General features: G+C 36.7%; 2 protein-coding genes across 2 annotated transcripts; one reads left to right on the top strand and one right to left on the bottom strand.

The window, feature by feature from the left end:
• The first annotated feature begins 200 nt into the window (after positions 1 to 200).
• LOC131630268 (uncharacterized) lies at positions 201 to 1,799 on the top strand. Its single transcript, XM_058901060.1, has one exon. It carries the CDS (start codon positions 540 to 542, stop codon positions 1,683 to 1,685), a length of 1,146 nt encoding a protein of 381 aa, XP_058757043.1. The 5' UTR covers positions 201 to 539; the 3' UTR covers positions 1,686 to 1,799.
• Positions 1,800 to 8,374: 6,575 nt separating this feature from the next.
• On the bottom strand, positions 8,375 to 12,192 carry LOC131630291 (E3 ubiquitin-protein ligase RSL1-like). Its single transcript, XM_058901084.1, has 5 exons — positions 12,044 to 12,192; positions 10,574 to 10,653; positions 9,442 to 10,119; positions 9,249 to 9,341; positions 8,375 to 8,932 (listed from the first exon to the last, which is right to left on the bottom strand). Exons 3-4 carry the CDS (start codon positions 10,083 to 10,085, stop codon positions 9,272 to 9,274), a joined length of 714 nt encoding a protein of 237 aa, XP_058757067.1. The 5' UTR covers positions 10,086 to 10,119; positions 10,574 to 10,653; positions 12,044 to 12,192; the 3' UTR covers positions 8,375 to 8,932; positions 9,249 to 9,271.
• Positions 12,193 to 18,135: the final 5,943 nt, after the last annotated feature.

Here is an 18,135-nt window from a genome sequence, read left to right as displayed (position 1 = left end):
GCATATCAAACTATCAAAGTAATGAAATACCGTTACATGCGGTTAAAGAGGATGATGCATCATCAACCAAACACTCTCTTTATTAACTCTCTCACTCATTCCTCATCTTATAATAATCCATTTGTAGAGTACATTACACTCTACTTGTACATATACATTACATTATTAGATATACATATACATTGACCCAAAACGAAACAAAAAGATCAATGTAAATTGCTTACTTAACGCTATGAAGTTGCGTTCCAACTACTCTTTATATTCTTTACCTTTATTCTTCTTCTAATGTCCCCCTAAAAACCTCACTACCTTACCTATCTATCAATCTTCTTTTCCCATTCTTTCTTTCTCTTTTCTTTCTTTTTCATCATCATCATTGTACTTTATCATCATTCTCTCACAAATCAATGCATGCCAATGAAATGAACCACAATCTAATCAACCCATTTCCATAATCTCCCATGGCAACACTCATAGCTAGCACCTTTTACTAAGAAACTTAAAAAAGATTGATTTTTGGTTTGGAACTCACTCAACTTATGGCATCCATTGCTACTTTCTTCAACAAGTTTTGCTATCTTTTCATCCTCATTCTCCACCTTGGCTGCTTCATGTTCACCACCGCCGCCATCACCGGAAAACAAAAACACGACACCCGCCATTTGTTACCATCCAAGAAACGAAAAATCTTACCTTTATCACAACCCTCTTCACCTTCCCACCCTAAATTCAAAACCCACAAAGCCCTTTCTTCGTCTTGGCATTTCGTCAAACACCTCTTCTCCGCTAAATCCTGCAAAACCGCCATCACTGCCGCCACCACACATGCATCACCTCAATCCACATCAACCACCGCAAAAGCCTCCCAACAGACTCTCATCTCACTGGTTCAATCCGACCCGAGTTTCACGGATCCCCCACGCAAGAAACAACCCGAATCAGAAATCTCCGCCGACAACAATAACCTCTTCTTCCCCCTCCGCAACGACATCTACCCATGCACCGTCTGCGGCGAGATTTTCCAGAAACCAAACCTCCTCGAGAGTCACCAATCCACAAACCACGCCGTATCGGAACTCACCGGATCCGACCCGGGTCACAATATAGTCCAAATCATATTCAAATCGGGTTGGCCCGAAGCAAACGAGTTTCCATTTCCAACTATTCACCGAATCCTAAAGATCCACAACAGCCAGAAAATCCTCTCCAAATTCGAAGAATATCGCGAATCCGTAAAATCCAAAGCCACGCGTAACACGCGCCGCCGCGACGAACGCTGCATCGCCGATGGTAACGAACTCATGCGTTTCCACTGTTCCACGTTTCTATGCGAGTTAGGACATAACGGGGATTCTTCAATTTGTTCTCAGCAATTTTGTAATATCTGCGGAATTATTAAATCAGGATTTTCACAAAAATTAGATGGAATTTCCACGCTGTCAACAAGCTGGAGGGCAAACATGTCAATTCCCGATGACATCGAACGTGAATTTCGCTTCATGAATGTGAAGCGGGCCATGCTTGTTTGTCGGGTTATTGCGGGTCGGGTTGGGTCCGATTCGGATGATGAGATGGATAAAACTGATGGGGGTTTTGATTCGGTGATGGCGCATGGAGAGAGTGAGTTGGTGGTTTTTAATCCTAGGGCTGTGCTTCCTTGTTTTGTGATTGTGTATAGTGTGTGATGAACGGTGAGGATGATTATGAGCTTGATCGAATGGTCAAGTGATGATGGGTTGTAATTTTAATTTTGGTTAAGTGGTATTTTATAGTTAAGGAATGTATGTCTTTTTGAGAAAGTTTATGTGCATAGAACTTGTTGATTAAATTGATATAAGCCATATGTTATAGTTTGTGTGTGTGTTTTTGAGGTGAATCACTTGATTGTGTGTGATTAAGGTTACCTTTTGCTAAACTTATGGTTTTCTTAATTGAGCTTATAGTTAATCATGTGATTCTATTTGCATTAAGTTAGAGGCTAGTATTTGTTAGGTTCAATGGTAGTAGATTTGACCCATTAGTTGAATCTTACTTGTTCCTTGTGGAATTAGATTTAAGTGAACTTCGAATGGACTTGAGTTTTGATATGATAGAATGTGTTTTGGATGAAAATATGCGGGTGACTATTTAGTTTTGATATGATAGAGTTTGTTTTGGATGTAAATATGTGGGTAGGGGAGTTTTGATATGATAGAGTTTGTTTTGGATGTAAATATGTGGGTAGGGGTGGCAAAACGGGTCCGGTCCGCGGGGGAAAGCCCGTTTTACCCGCACTTTTTTGCGGGGCGGGGCAAGGTTTTAGGCCCGCTCTCTTTAATGTGTCCGCCCCGCCCCGCCCCGCCCCGTTTTTTTGTGGGCATTTGTTTTTTCATAAAATTTTACTATTTTTAGGCCTAAAAAGCCGAATGCCCGCGGGCTTTCCTCGCCTTCATTTTTTTGTGGGGCGGGACAAGATTTTAGACCCGCATTCTTAAAAAAGCCCGCCCCGCCCCACCACGTTTTTTCGCGGGCTTTTGCGGGGCGAGCCTAAACGGGGCGGGCATGCCCGTTTGCCACCCCTATATGCGGGTGACTATTTAATCAAATTCAACGGTAGAATAGAAAGTTGGAGGCTGAAAAGAAAAAACCACTTTCTCAAGTGGCTTAAGATGCTTTGATTGTTAATGACTTTTACTTACATAATTTTTTATAAGGAAAACATTTTGTTTTGTTTTAGTATCGCTCGACTAGTAGACATAAATCTAGTAGATATTAAGCTGTGATCAAAACTTTAAAACATTGACATGCATTGTTCTAAAAAGAGTGTAAGGGTACTCCAAATTATTTGCATTTGTACAAGTAAATCTATTAATCTGCTTGGCTACAGGTTTAAGACTCATTTAATGTCTCAATGCATTTTCAATTTGGTTTTGTAAAGCTTCAAATCCTAACTTTGACATATACGTGCGTTTGGATGCTTGTAAATGCAAAAACAAATAGATATGAAAATCATAGGCAAACACCCTATTGCATTTACAAACTAATATAGGCAACGTTTTAACCGAAATCAACCCTAAGAAGTTATTTTTATTTGAGTGGTGACGCAGTCATAATTAGCAGCAATGCTTTCTACTTGTTCTTAACATAAATCAACCCTAAAAAGTTACTATTTTTTTAAGGGTGACTCTTTCAGAATCAGTAGCAGTGCTTTCTAGCGGTTCTTAACATAAATCTAACTTTAAAAGGTTATTTTTATTTGAGTGATGACTCTTTCATAATTAGCCACATGACTTTCTGAAATAATATGAAATTAAGCGGCCAATACAAAGAGGATCACTCATTAAAAAAATATTAGAGAATTTTTTTCCTGACCTCCTACTTTCTTGGTCACCCGCGGCAAAAACCTCAAAATGTCCCTAAACTTCGAAAATACATTTTCGAAGTCACCTTTTTATGAGAAAAAATATGATTTCGAAAATGCACTTTCGAAATAAAGTGATTTTTCAGAAAAATAGGTGAATTCGGAAGTGCATTTCCGAATTCACCTCCTTAGAAGAATTCGGAAATGTACTTCCGAAATAATGTCTGATACAGAAAAAAATAACAAACAACAACGATTCAATTTATTTAAAGCATGAAGATTACAAATATCACATTACATAAAATTAAAATTACATATTGTTAAACACGGGTAATTGACGATGAGTTCGGTTAGATTCGGATTTTGACGGATCTAAAATAATTATCCGAGTCCGACTGAAACAACCATATAATATCCAAATTAAACAACTAAATTAACCCGACACCCACTCCAACACGATTGATTGCACAAAATAACCAACGGTCGGTCGGTTTGAATCGGGCGTACAATTTGTTTGGTGTAGAGTGATTGATTGATTCCTCTTCTTCTTCTTTGGCGTCATACTTCCTTCTCTCTCTATGTTCTTTTTAGTACTCTTACCAACATGCCTTTCTCTCTTTCATTCTTAAAGTATCTCATCAAATCACATTCCTAACGCTCTGTCTTATTCCTCTCTCTCTCTCTCTCTCTCTCTCTCTCTCTCTCTCTCCACTAATGCAAGCAAAGGTAAACTGATACCAATTAAACCCATACAAAGCTAATTTTTTTTTCTTTTGTTATTGTTCTTGTGTTTGTCACAATGGCTGGTGTTTCAAGTCGTACTCGAAGTAGGAATGTTTCACTCTTCAGTAGTATTCCATTTCATGGCTCATGTGCGTGTTCGTTGAAATCTAAGCGTATAAAAAGTGATATGGGTTTGAGCTCTAAAAAAAAGAAAGCCAAATGAAGAGCCTTTTGTGTTGCATGAAGATGTTATTTGCATTGACAGTGACAAGGAAGGAGATCAAGAGGGGTTGCAGTATTTTGATAAGAAACTTTATGAGGCATGTGTTAAACAAGTAGAAAATGTTGATGGTGATGTTGATGAGGTTGACGACATTGATGTCAAAAATGAGGAACAAAGTGGAGATATTGTTGATATTGGTGGTGAAGAAGGGTTAGGAGATTGTGAAATGAACAGTTTTGAGGGTTGTGTTTATGCTGATGGTGATGATAATGGTGATATTTCATTTCCTGGCTCGTGTTCATTGAAATCTAAGGGTATAAAAAGTGTTATGGGTTTGAGCTCTAAAAAAGGGAAGCCAAATGAAGAGTCTTTTGTGTTGCATGAAGATGCTGATGTTATTCGCATTGGTAGTGACGAGGAAGGAGATGAAAAGGGGTTGAAATTTTGTGATAAGAAATTTTCTCAGATTATTTCGAAAATGTACTTCTGAAATAATACCTGATTGTTAAAACCGAATTTTCATGCATTTCGGAGATGCATTTTCGAAGTCTGGAAAAATTTTAAAAAAAATTACTTCGGAGATACATCTCCGAAGCAGGGGCAAGTTTGAAATTTCACTGGAGGTCACCCCCATAGGGGGGTCAGGAAAGAAATTCTCAAAATATTATAACTCAAACTATAAAACATGTCCCGTGGTTAGGCCCAAAGCCACATAAACTGAGGTGCTCATCTTGACAAACTCCAACGCCACATTAGAATAACTTATTCCAATGTGATTCCGACTAACCAACAAGACTATTAGTGAGACATGTAGAAGCATCGACGTACTCAAACATTCACATTTAAGATGTCACATAATCTCATCATAAACGTGTTCTATAACAATTTTTAAATAAAACATATCATATCATAAAATGCATGTCATCACATGCTCGTCTTTACATAGGTTCATCGGAGTGGAATTAATTAATAAAGTAACTCATCAATTAAATAAGTTTCATAATAATACTCCTTTTAAAGTTAAACTGAGTTATGGCAAAATGCCTCCAACATCAAATCAACATAAAATATCAGGAGTCATAACATCTAACTCTCGCAACAACAACACATAATAAACATAAATCATAAATGTTCGTCCGCCCGGTGTTACATATCAAAGTAACGAAATCTAAAACACATGAAAATGGGAAAAGGAAGAATAGCCTTAACGTTGTCCTTCACTTCTAATGCATTTAGTCATTTACCTGCTCGTCTGTACCCCAAGAAAGACCATAGAACACCACAAACAACAAAGGGGTGAGAATACGCTTAAAATATATAATGGTGCAAAAGAAATGCAAAGGTAACCTAAAACAAAGATATCATCTTTCATACATTTCAATTACATCAATTGGCATAACTCACCTGCGTTAGCCAAAACAACTTAATTGCACAACAACATTAAAGCACTCATTTACACAACCTTTGTGTAATTCAATGCAAACAACGACTCAACTCATGCATGTGGTACCAACTCAACAAAGATTCTTCATACGAACCAGGTCCTAACATCTGAACCTCGAGCCCCCTCATCTAAGCTCTAGACAAGTTATTAGTCCCCTCATATGGACTCGTGACTCGCCTCTTTTACAACAACGACAACATATGATGCATGTATAATATAATGCACAACAACAACAACTCAATAATGAATTTTACAGTCTCACATCTAACTGTAAATAATCCCGCACAACAATAGCAAAGTAGTTCCCACATCTGAACTGCACATCATAAATCCCAATTATATGATTATCTCATAATTATCACACAACAACATAATTGCATCATCAACTCGCACAATTTAATCATGCATTTAATTAATTAATGTCACCAAAATACACCCAACAACAGTTAACATCAACCGCATGATAAAACGGTACATAAAACTGCACTAGAAGTTAACAATGAAACCATTGACACGATGACAGGAAAGTCGTCACCTGGGTGACATCCGTCATCCCCTTTTTCTCAATCCTGTCACTCTTGTGATGACCAGCAAGGCGCCACACTTGCCTATAGACCATGACGATCACCCCGTCAGACAGCTGACATTCGTCAGCGTCTTCAAAGGGTATGACGATCTGGGCGTCATGCGGGTGATGCTCGTCACCCTGTCAGTAGAAGTAGAATTGCGCTTCTATTATAGTGTTCAATTCAGAACTCCGATTTTTCATTCCCCGCCCTCAAATCGATCAGCAACATTAAGAAAATACATTTTATCATCAAAACAACAATTATCTATCGATTAACATGTATTTTCTTTGATTAATCATGACTTTAGGTAATTTATTCATCATGATCATAATACACATATAAACACCAACTTATACATCCATCACATACCAATCGCATACAATTTCCATGATAAAATTAGTACACGAAAATCACAGAATTACATATGATAATTCATGTTATCACAGCAGCTCCATCCATATCATCAATCATTCATCAATGGAAGAAAAATAAGAAGAAACCTAATAGAGATTAAGGACTTCTCCCTACCCAATCATGCAATTGACATTATGTTTAGAGTAATCATCGCCCCTTACCTTAAGTTTCCACTAAAAGCACCTTCAAGCTCTAACAATGGATTATCTCCCTCTCTGAACCCCTGTTCTCCTGGTCTCTTTCTTCAAAATCTCTTTTTCATGTAATGACACAATTAGGCTCTCCTAATCCCCTTTTTATTCTAAAATCTAATATAATCTTTTTAAATTATATTACTTTGACCCAACTTACTTTACTTCTCACCTCATTATTCCTTTATTTTTGTATTATTTCTAAATTCCACCAAACACCTCTATTTTTTAATATTTTAATACTAATTTAATTATCTAATCATTTAATTAAATATACAAATCATTCAAACATATTATTTTTCAGTTTATGATACACAATTCAATTAATTAAATAATTTAAATAAAAATCAGAGTGTTACAACGGTCCCGAGCTGTCGCCCTATATATATATATATATATATATATATATATATATATATATATATATATATATATATATATATATATATATAAAAGTCTCATCCACCAAATGTATTATTTCTTATTGACTGTCTTGGACTACAATTTATAGAATTAATTTTGAGGCACCCTTGCTTAGCGAGGCATTGTGCTCAATAATGAGCCTATTTTTCTTCCCATCTAAGTCATGTCCAGCTCATCCTAAAGTGGACTTTGCCTCTATACCTCTGCTTGGTGAGCATTCCAATCTCTCTTAGAGAGAGAACCCTTCCTTAACTTAGAAGAAACTTAGCCAATAAGTCATTAAACCTCCATAGCTCGCTTACCGAGGTTGTTAGTTCACCCATCAAGCCAACCCTAACTTCCTCATCAAGTAACTTGGCCTTTAAGCAATCTTTAACCACCTTGCTTCGCATAGAGAGGTTGGTGTCTCGCTTAGCGAATGTCTTTCTTCTTTATTAAGTAACTTGGCTCTAAAGAAACCTTTGAACTGTCATTGCTCGCTTAGAGAGACCTTGTCTCTGCGTGGCAAGAACATTTATGGAAGGTTTTACTTTGTTTTCCCTTGTTCCACTAGGCGAACCTCTATTTTGCCTGGCTAGATCTTTGTTTATTGCATTGTGATTTTCTTTGTTTATTTTATCTATATTTTATGAATACGCAATTAACATATTCATCCAAGTACTTTATCTTGTTTTTTTGATAAATTAGGGGTATCTTGTTTTTTTTATAAATTAGGGGGAGGGGTTCCATTTATTACTTGTGAATTAAGTTAATAAATATTTATGTATCTTAAGTAATTTTGCCACTTATCAACTCTCCTCGATTTATCTTTTTGTTTGAACAAATTCAATACAAATGTCAAATGGCTCAAAAAATGCACTATGCATAGTTCATGTGAGGTTTTACGACTTATCAAGAACTTTTGAAAAACTTTGTAGTTAAAATCAATTTCTGAAAAAAAGTATATAAATAATATTATTAATGATGTCATAGAGAGAATGGATACACTCTTTAAATACAGATTTAACCACATCATGAGAAAAGTTATCCCAAGGATTTCTCCCTAAGGACTTCCCTTGCATCAAAATTGTGCACACCAATGACATATCTAACAAATTATGTCTTTTATCCATTTCAAAATCACATAGAACAGTATTAAGAAATTTCATTACCAAAAAAGATTGAAATGATGGTTCTAACACCAAGAACTCAACGGTAGAATTTGTATTAGCAAACCAAGATCAATCCCCATTAAATATAAACACATATATCTTAGCCTCATATTAACATATGAAGCTAAGCATCTCGTTCCAACGGAGTATCACAGAACAAAAGTACCAATGGCAGCTAATTCCTTGAAACTTCTCATACAAACAACTGCGAAAATTTAGTATTGGTCGAAAACTAATCATCCAATAGAAGTATATATTTAATCCTCATATTTAACTAATAATCTATATCCCAATTTTTTTATTTTATAGAAAAACTGTATTAAGAGATTCATAAACCATACAGCCAAGGAGAAACCAATCAATTGACTTCTTATTGAATTAGCTACTACTGTATCAGCAGTCGATCCAGAAATGGCTGACAAATACGTGGAACGAACATTTTGGATCCTGCAAGCTGCAACAATGTGAAAAATAAAAAGCATTCATGACTCATCATCACCTATAGATTTCTAAACCATAAACACACCTTCACTACTTTGATTCTTGACTCATGTAACTAATGAAAAACTAGAACATGTGTTTCACATATCAGTAGAGTTCCACACTTCATTATCACTTACTGCTGCTGCATGCAGAGAAGTTGTTTCACTTCTTTCGGGTTGTCATGCGTTCAATGTCAGACCATTCGGTGAAAAAAATTGATCATCATGAAATTCAAAATATTTCATTTCTTATAAAAAATATATATTTATACATGCAAGATGAATTACCTCTGAAACAGTAGGATAATAAACTATCTACTACCGCATGAATGTGCATATTGCCGTTTCTTCCCACACTTGTAGCAGAATTTGCATCCACACCTAGAAAGAGAGATTATAGTTAATATAATCAATAGCAAATTTAAACATATGTATGCTACAATGATTAAGGATTATCGAGAGGATTAACAATAAAATAAACCTGCATTTCATGTAACTACATCCACTACTTCTCTTGACATACATTGAGCAATTTGGACATCTTTTCCACTTCGCTATTCTGGCCAACTCCAAAAACTTGTTATCCAAATCATTTTTGTCGTTCCTTTTCATTTGTTGGAAATTCTGACAATTCATTCCTGAATGCCATGGAACTTTGCACCGGGCGCAAAAGTTTCTGTGACACGAAGGGCACTTAGAACTGTTGGCAAAATCTCCTCTTATGTCATTACCTTTCACCAACAAAACAGAACAATTCTGATAAGGGCAGTAAGTCTTTGGCTCCGTCGGAGCCAAAGACTTGTAAATTAAATTCTCCCATTTAGCAATAAGTTGTTTTGGCAAAATGTGTCGCAAATGTTTTGGCTTAAACTTCACACAACAATTTGGACCTGGACACATCACCTTATAAGCATTATCATTTATTTGTACAGCTACATACTTGCATATGCAATCAACACAAAAGAGGTGCTTGCACTTTCTTCTTTGGAAAAGTTTGGACCTTATTTTGAACATATCAGAATCTGTTTTCTGATCAAAGCATATACCACATGTTTTGTTTTCTGCATGGGTATGGGAGGAAAGTTGTTTCGACGAATCTTTTTTTCCGAAGAGTGAGAGCTTCATGATTCAATCCACTTGGTTAATTCTGCACTTGTTCCTGGAATATCTCATAAAAACTTCCAATTAAGAAAGAAACAAGACCAAGTTGGCATTATTATTGTTATTAATACAATTTGTACAAATATTTTCTATGCATCTAGCCCTTCTTTTCTGTGACGAGTTACTACATGATCATATGGGTGTATCTATCGGATTTGAATCGAGACAACAAGAAAATACTTTAGTTTTTACTGCTAAAAACATCAATCCCCTGCCATACAACCGATACAACAGAAAAACAGAACAAAAACTGGTTCATAGTACTAGACTCCCTGACTAGAATCAATTTGAGATTGAAACAAGAAACAAAAACCAAAAACAAAAGTCACCATAACACTAGTTGACAGATTGGTTCTAAAAAGTCGCAAACACAAAAAGTATAAACACAATGTGCAATGCAACAAATTTTAACAGTAATGCATACTTAGAGTGGGAAAGCAAAAGCATGATACCTTTTTTGTGCTAATGAAGTTTGTAAAGAAGAGGACATGAAATGTTGGCTTTACAGCTGTGCTGTTGATTTCTCTCCTGCCTTCAACAACACCAACAATGAAGTCATTAGTTTAATTTGACTAAAAAACACAACAAAATAAGAAGATGGAGTATTGATCCAAACTCATACTAAGAATAAAATGCAATGCAACCAACTAGCACTCAAAATGATATTACAGACACACACATGACACTGAGTTTTCTTTTGTTTTTGTTTTTGTTTTGGTCAACATAGACAATGACAGAGTCCTACTTTTGGGTCTTCTTTGTCTTTTGTAGATATCTGATGGCCCACCATCTGTTTTCAACTTTATTCTCCTTATGTGGATATTATGGTCCCACCAGATTCTCTCTTTTCAATTTTATTTCATTAGTTTATCACTGTGCACTGCTCCCTCTATCTGAGTCTGCTTTTGGGCTCATAATAATAAAAACTATAAATGAAAAGAATAAACAATTACTTAATCACTAAACTATCATCTTCTCTTTAATCTAATATCTAAATCAATCAATCAATTTAGTCAATACCACTGAGATGTTAGAGAATAAATTGACCATTTTGAGATATCTTAAGAAAAATTTACTATACTAATATATTTTAGATTTTAAACTAGAGATAGAAGTAGTTTAGTTTTGTAGCACCTGACACCTTAAAAAAGTGTGTCTGTGTCGAATACCTATACGAAACGGCTACTTGTGATTACATTCAATTTATTTATTTTTTTCAAATTATTATCAATGTGAACTCAGTTGGTAGCTATGCAAGGACATCAGATACAGGTTGCGGGTTCAAGCCTCTGACATTCCACTTGTTCATCTTTAAAAAGTGAACTTCAGTCACTAGGCTACATGACTTAAAAAAATTATTACTAACGTCGATGCGAATTATTACTAACGTCGATGCGTCACTGTCAGTGTCGTGTCTGTATTCGGGCTTAGTAGTTGTCTTTTTTATTTAGAAAGGGTTTGGGAGAGGATGAAACCCTAATTTGAATCATTAGTAAAATTTGTGTACCTACTCCATTAATGTTCTTTCCTCTATATATGCATTATTGTCCATAATATACCTATCTGAACTAATGTTGCCAAGAAAAATACGAAAATATCAACATCTATGTGATAGTTATTATTTTCTATAATCTTCATGATAAAATGTATTAATTTATGATTCTAAAATCTTGATAATTTTATCAAGAATGTAGCTTCCGCTCAAATCAGGATATGAACTAAAATCAAAACTATTATTAAGCATCAGAGTAGCTGAAATGTTGAATCAATGAAACCTAAACTCAAGCGAAGAAACAACAGAAAACACAGATAAAGAAGCTAAAGAAAAGAGTAAGTAAAACGTTAAAATCGTGAAAGAACGAAGTGCAAGAACAGTCATTAACAGAGAAATAAGGAGAGAATGAGAGGAAATGGGACCCAACCGGTGGTGCATGAGCTCACGGTGGTGATCGGGAGTTTCCGGTGGCGGATCGGGTTCGCGGTGGTGGTGGCTTGAAACGAGAAGAGAAGGGACGGTTAGAGGAATGGTGGAGAGTGAAGTTTGTATGAACTCATGCCGTAATGCTTAGTGGAGAAGCTTTCTATTTCAATCAAATAAAAGGAGGCTTTTATTTCCTATTGTGTTTTATAATTAATTATAAAATAGAATTTTTTTTTTCGGTGAGCAAAGAATTTTAAAATCTATTATAATATATAAAAAGTAAAATACCTTATAATTACACTTTAAGCCCTCTGATTAAATAACTAAAACTGTTCATATTTCATGGTTTAATTGGTCATTTTGATGAAAAACTCAACAATATTTATTTGGCAATAAATGTTGTATTATGTGTCACATTTTGATTGGTATATTTCATTTTTATTTTTTTTTATTTTTTCTTATTATAATAGTTATTATATTATATTATTGGTGTATTATAATAAATAAATGTCATTTTTTGTATTGAAAAAGTAATTTTGTATTGAGATATGAAAAGCCACCTTGGAATTGAATCACTTCTCCAACTTCCCATAAATCCTTCCATTTGGTCCATAGCCTCACAAGCTCTATTTATGTTTAGCTTGGAAAAAATTCAAACAGACTTCTTCATCTTCCTGTTAGCTGAAGATTTCGTTTTACAAATTTGGTTCTTCGAAGAAGTAAAAATTCGAAGGAAAGATGGTTACTGATGACCATCCCTTAAAAATAAAAGAATGGCTCCTGATGGTCATGCTTCGAGAATGAAGACTTCTAAGTTCGTTATGAAGATAATGAATACTGAAGCTAGTAGAAGTGTATGTCTTCGAGGACTTAGACAAAATTTATGAAATATGTTCAAGTATTACTACTTAGCGTGTTTTCGTAATGTTTTTAAATACACTGCCACGCGTCGAAGAAGGACTCAGGCGGGAAGATTTGAAATTCGAAGACGGTTTCGTAACTGTCTAAATAACAGATGGCGTCCCTGGAGTTCTTATGAGAAACGTGGCATTAGATTAGCGTAGGGCCGTTAAGGTCGAAATTAGTATAAATAGGAGTCTTAATGTTAGGATTCTGTGTGTTCATTTTGTACAAATCACTCACATATTACTCAAGTATCAAGTGTTAAGAGAAAGAGTTCGCTGAGAAAATGTACGTATGACACCACCATTTTAATACATGTGTATTCTCTTTCGTTTTCAAATATCTTTCAGTATTATTGCATTTCATTTACTTCTTGCCATTTACATTTCTGTATTTTTACTTTCATGTCATTTACTTTTGAAGTATTTAATATTCCTGCATTTTAAGATTCTTTACGCTTTAACAATACTTTCGTTTCATATGTTATTTTACTTATCCTTTCACTGAAATTATACTTACGTATAACCAAGTGATTGTCAAGATTACTCGTTTTATTCGAAACAATTCTTATTAACGAAGACGAATCATGACTATGGTTCGAATGACCATTGATAACAATCTTTTTGACTATGTGTCCTAGGATCAATCTAGTCGATCCTGCGAGTAACCAAATCATATTTATTATAGTTTGGAAGACTAGCGGTTGTTTACCGGAAATCACCGTAAACAAATTGGCACGCCCAGTGGGACAGTGTCAAGCAGATTGTTTTTAATCAATTGTTTTATTTTTGTCTAGACAATATGAAAACCTTGTATGAACCTTAGGAACGGTAAGTTAACGAACAGTGCACAACCGATTCCCAAACGAAGGTACAACAAGAAAATGGTCGTTACGACCAGTGCAGGGGGTGACCAAGGTCCCCCACAAGGTTCAGGATCAGGAGCGGCAAATTCGACTTCTAGTCAGGGAACACGGGATACACCGGGTCCAAATGGATCGAGACCTGCAGATAATTCCCAGGCTATGCCTGAAAATAATACAGGACCTTCAGGGACTATTCCAGTTTCAGTATCGACAACCGCACCTTCATCCACAAGCGCAGAGGAAATACCGTTTTCCTCGACAAATGCTGCAAATAACTTGTTTGGTCAAGGCACGAATTCTACTTTCGAGTGGAGGCCAAATAATCCATACGGAATGCCATATCCATTTGGAACAGGCGTACGAGGGGCAGGGCCCACATATGCCACAACTAACAATGCGACGTTTTCACCGAATGTTGGTTCAGTTGGTCGAAGTCCACACAACACTAGTTTTTCTACCCAGATGCCCCATTTTACCACAAATAACCAAGCAGCATTTCGGCAAGAAATGGATGCAAGCAACCATGATATGTTAGGGGTCTTGGCCAAAGAATTGGCTTCAATTTTGAACCCACTAGCGACAAATATTGCTAATACAAATCGGGATAATGTGGAGACTTTCCAAAAGATATCATCCCAAATGAATCGAATGGCAGATTTCATGGGAGTGCCACAACCAAGAAGGAAAGACAAACAGCCTTCGAATCAAGAAGAGAGGCCCATTTTGGAACGTATACAAGATGTGGTTCCACCATCTAGGACAGCCACTAGAGATGTAGGCCCCTCACGAAGAACAGAAATGACCGAAGGAACTCCAGTAATTAACTTAGAGGCTTCAAATCAAAGAACCGTTCCCGTTCGACAGGAAACGGAAGAAGAGAGACCCAGATTAAGGATCGTGGGTAGGGACGAGCATCCAGATGAGATTGTCCAAAGAGTCAGAAGAGAAAATCTGGCTACAGAAAATAACTTAACTGCCATGATAGAAAGGGTTATGGCCAATAATGGCCTTAGTACTGGACTTCGACGTCCAAATTATACATCCCCCATATCAGATTATATCATGCAGACAGAGTTACCTAGGGGCACTAAGGTACCCAAATTTACAAAGTTTTCAGGCGAAACTAACGAGTCAACGGTGGAACATATTGCTAGATATTTGACAGAAGCAGGGGACTTAGCAGGAAACGAAGATCTAAGGATCAAATATTTCCCTAGTTCGCTAACAAAGAATGCTTTCATTTGGTTCACTACCCTGCCACCAAATTCAATAGATGCATGGGCACACTTAGAAAGGCTGTTCCATGAACAATTCTACATAGGCCAAACTAAGATAAGTCTGAAAGAATTGGTCAGTATTAAAAGAAAGTTCACAGAACCAATTGATGATTACTTGAATAGGTTCCGTCTGTTGAAATCAAGGTGTTTTACAACAGTCCCAGAGCATGAACTAGTCGAAATGGCTGCGGGTGGTCTAGATTATTCAATTAGAAAGAAACTAGATACCCAATACCTTAGGGATATGGCCCAGTTGGCAGATAGGGTTCGACAGGTCGAACGCTTGAAGGCAGAAAAGGTTAGAGCAAATAAAAGTTATAAAAAGGAAAGGGTAGCGTACGTCGAAGCCGAAGACGCTGATGATGAGTCTTTCAATGACTCGTATAACCTTGAAGAAGTCGAAATAGACTTAGCTGAGTTGAAAGAAGCGCCACCTTATGCCTGCAAATTGCTAAATCCTGCAAATGGAAAAAATCCAGTAGAAAACGATAAGAATGATAGGTTCCCTAAGAAAACTTATACATTCGACGTTACCAAGTGTGATGAAATATTTGATTTACTGGTAAAAGATGGCCAAATGATACTGCCTCCAAATTCCAAAATTCCTCCGTTGGAACAACGGAAGAAAAGAGGTTTTTGTAAATATCATGGGTTTTTAGGCCATAAAACTTCACAATGTTTTCTTTTCAGGGATCTAATTCAAAATGCTATCAAAGATGGAAGGTTGAAGTTTGCTGACAAGACCAAGAGTCACATGAAGGTTGATACCAATCCCCTGAACATTGCTGACGCTAGCCTCTGTGAGCTAGAAGATATCAACATGGTGGAGGCATCTGAAGTCGAAGTTGCGGAAACCAAAACAATGTTCAATGGAAAGCAGGCTACTGAGAGCCTAAATAATGATATAGTCTTCAATACTGATGTTGAAGAATCTTCCAAGATAGAGATACCTGAAGGGTCGAAGGGAGAGAACAGTGAGGCCACTGAAGACCTCAGAATGAAACTCCAGAAAATCCAAATCTCTGAAGTTCCTCCAGCAGTTGTTAACATGGTCAGCGCCAGACGTCCAGTGTCTGAATTTGGCGAATTAGAGACATGGCTGACGAGGCAAAATGGGGGCATCGAAGCTCCTCCAAAAGGTGAAAGCCTCAAAGACTACCTTTGGAATTGCCATGAGAGGAATGGTGGAAAACAATGGATGTGTCCAAGGTGTTCGATCATGCTGAATCGAAGGGTCGAAGCTAACTTCGAAAGGGCTCGACGCGAAAGATGGGAACACCCAGGGAGAGAACCAAGTCCCCTACTACAAGTGTACCCAAGGATGGAGGAAAGCTTAGTAGGATTTTTGGTCAGATGCCACAAAGGGAACACTGAAGTTGCACTATGCCCCAGATGTGGGGCAGTCTATGATGAAATGCTGGCAAGATCATTCGAACGTGTGTACTGCTACATGGGTCGAGAAACTCAGGGGTTGCGTCCTAACCTATACGGTTTCGACATATGGACTCCTGAAGGATAGAAAAACACTTAGAAAGGGGGGGGGTTTGAATAAGTGTAGCTTTAAAAACTTGACAGATAAAAATAAATTGCACAGTTATTTTTATCCTGGTTCGTTGTTAACTAAACTACTCCAGTCCACCCCCGCAGAGATGATTTACCTCAACTGAGGATTTAATCCACTAATCGCACGGATTACAATGGTTCTCCACTTAGTCAGCAACTAAGTCTTCCAGAGTCTTCTGATCACACACTGATCACTCCAGGAACAACTGCTTAGATACCCTCTAAGACTTTCTAGAGTATTCTGATCCACACGATCACTCTAGTTACAACCTGCTTAGATAACCTCTAAGACTTCCTAGAGTATTCTGATCCACACGATCACTCTAGTTCCTTACAACTTAATGTAATCAATTCTAAGAGTATTACAAATGCTTCTTAAAAGCTATAATCACAAACTGTGATATTTCTCTTAACGTTTAAGCTTAATCTCACTAATATATTACAACAGCAATGTAGTGAGCTTTGATGAAGATGAAGATTCTAAGCTTTGAGTAGAACAGAGTTTCAGCAAGTTAATAGGCGTTGTTTTGTGTAGAATCGTTAACCTTGCTTCTCATCAGAACTTCATATTTATAGGCGTTGGAGAAGATGACCGTTGAGTGCATTTAATGCTTTGCGTGTTCCGTACAGCATCGCATTTAATGTTATTCGCTTTTGTCAACTACCTCGAGCCTTGTTCACGCTGTGTCTACTGACGTTGCCTAGAGTAGCTTTTAACGTTCCTTTTGTCAGTCAGCGTAGCTTGCCACTTGTACTTCCTTCTGATCTGATGTTTGTGAATACAACGTTTGAATATCATCAGAGTCAAACAGCTTGGTGCAAAGCATCTTCTGATCTTCTGACCTTGAAGTGCTTCTGTGCGTGATACCATCAGAACTTCAGTGCTTCTGATCTCATGTTCTTCTGATGCTTCCATAGACCCATGTTCTGATTCTGCTTCGACCATCTTCTGATGTCTTGCCAGACCATGTTCTGATGTTGCATGCTGAACCCTTTGAGACAAAGCTTCTGAGCGCTGAATTATGCATACTCTTTATATATTTCCTGAAAAGGAAATTGCATTGGATTAGAGTACCATATTATCTTAAGCAAAATTCATATTATTGTTATCATCAAAACTAAGATAATTGCTCAGAACAAATCTTGTTCTAACAATCTCCCCCTTTTTGATGATGACAAAAACATATATAAATGATATGAATTTGCGATCAGAAAGAGCAGACGGCAAAAGACAAATTACACAGCTATAGCATAAGCATATGAATATGTCTCCCCCTGAGATTAACAATCTCCCCCTGAGATAAATAATCTCCCCCTGAAATAAATACTCGAAGAACTTTAATAAAAGACTTCCCTGATTATTTCGGTAGAGACGATCATATAAGCTTCTGTCTTCAGAGAATTCATAGCTTCTGACTTCTGCTTCCATTGGACAGCTTCAGAACTAGAATTTCTTTAGATCCTTAGAACACTCACAGCTTCTGA

The sequence above is a fragment of the Vicia villosa genome, unplaced genomic scaffold (assembly GCF_029867415.1).
Source record: "Vicia villosa cultivar HV-30 ecotype Madison, WI unplaced genomic scaffold, Vvil1.0 ctg.000666F_1_1, whole genome shotgun sequence".
In the NCBI taxonomy this organism is placed as follows: Eukaryota; Viridiplantae; Streptophyta; class Magnoliopsida; order Fabales; family Fabaceae; genus Vicia; species Vicia villosa.
Note: the sequence above shows the minus strand (reverse complement) of the source record. Positions and strands in the feature narration are given on the sequence as shown.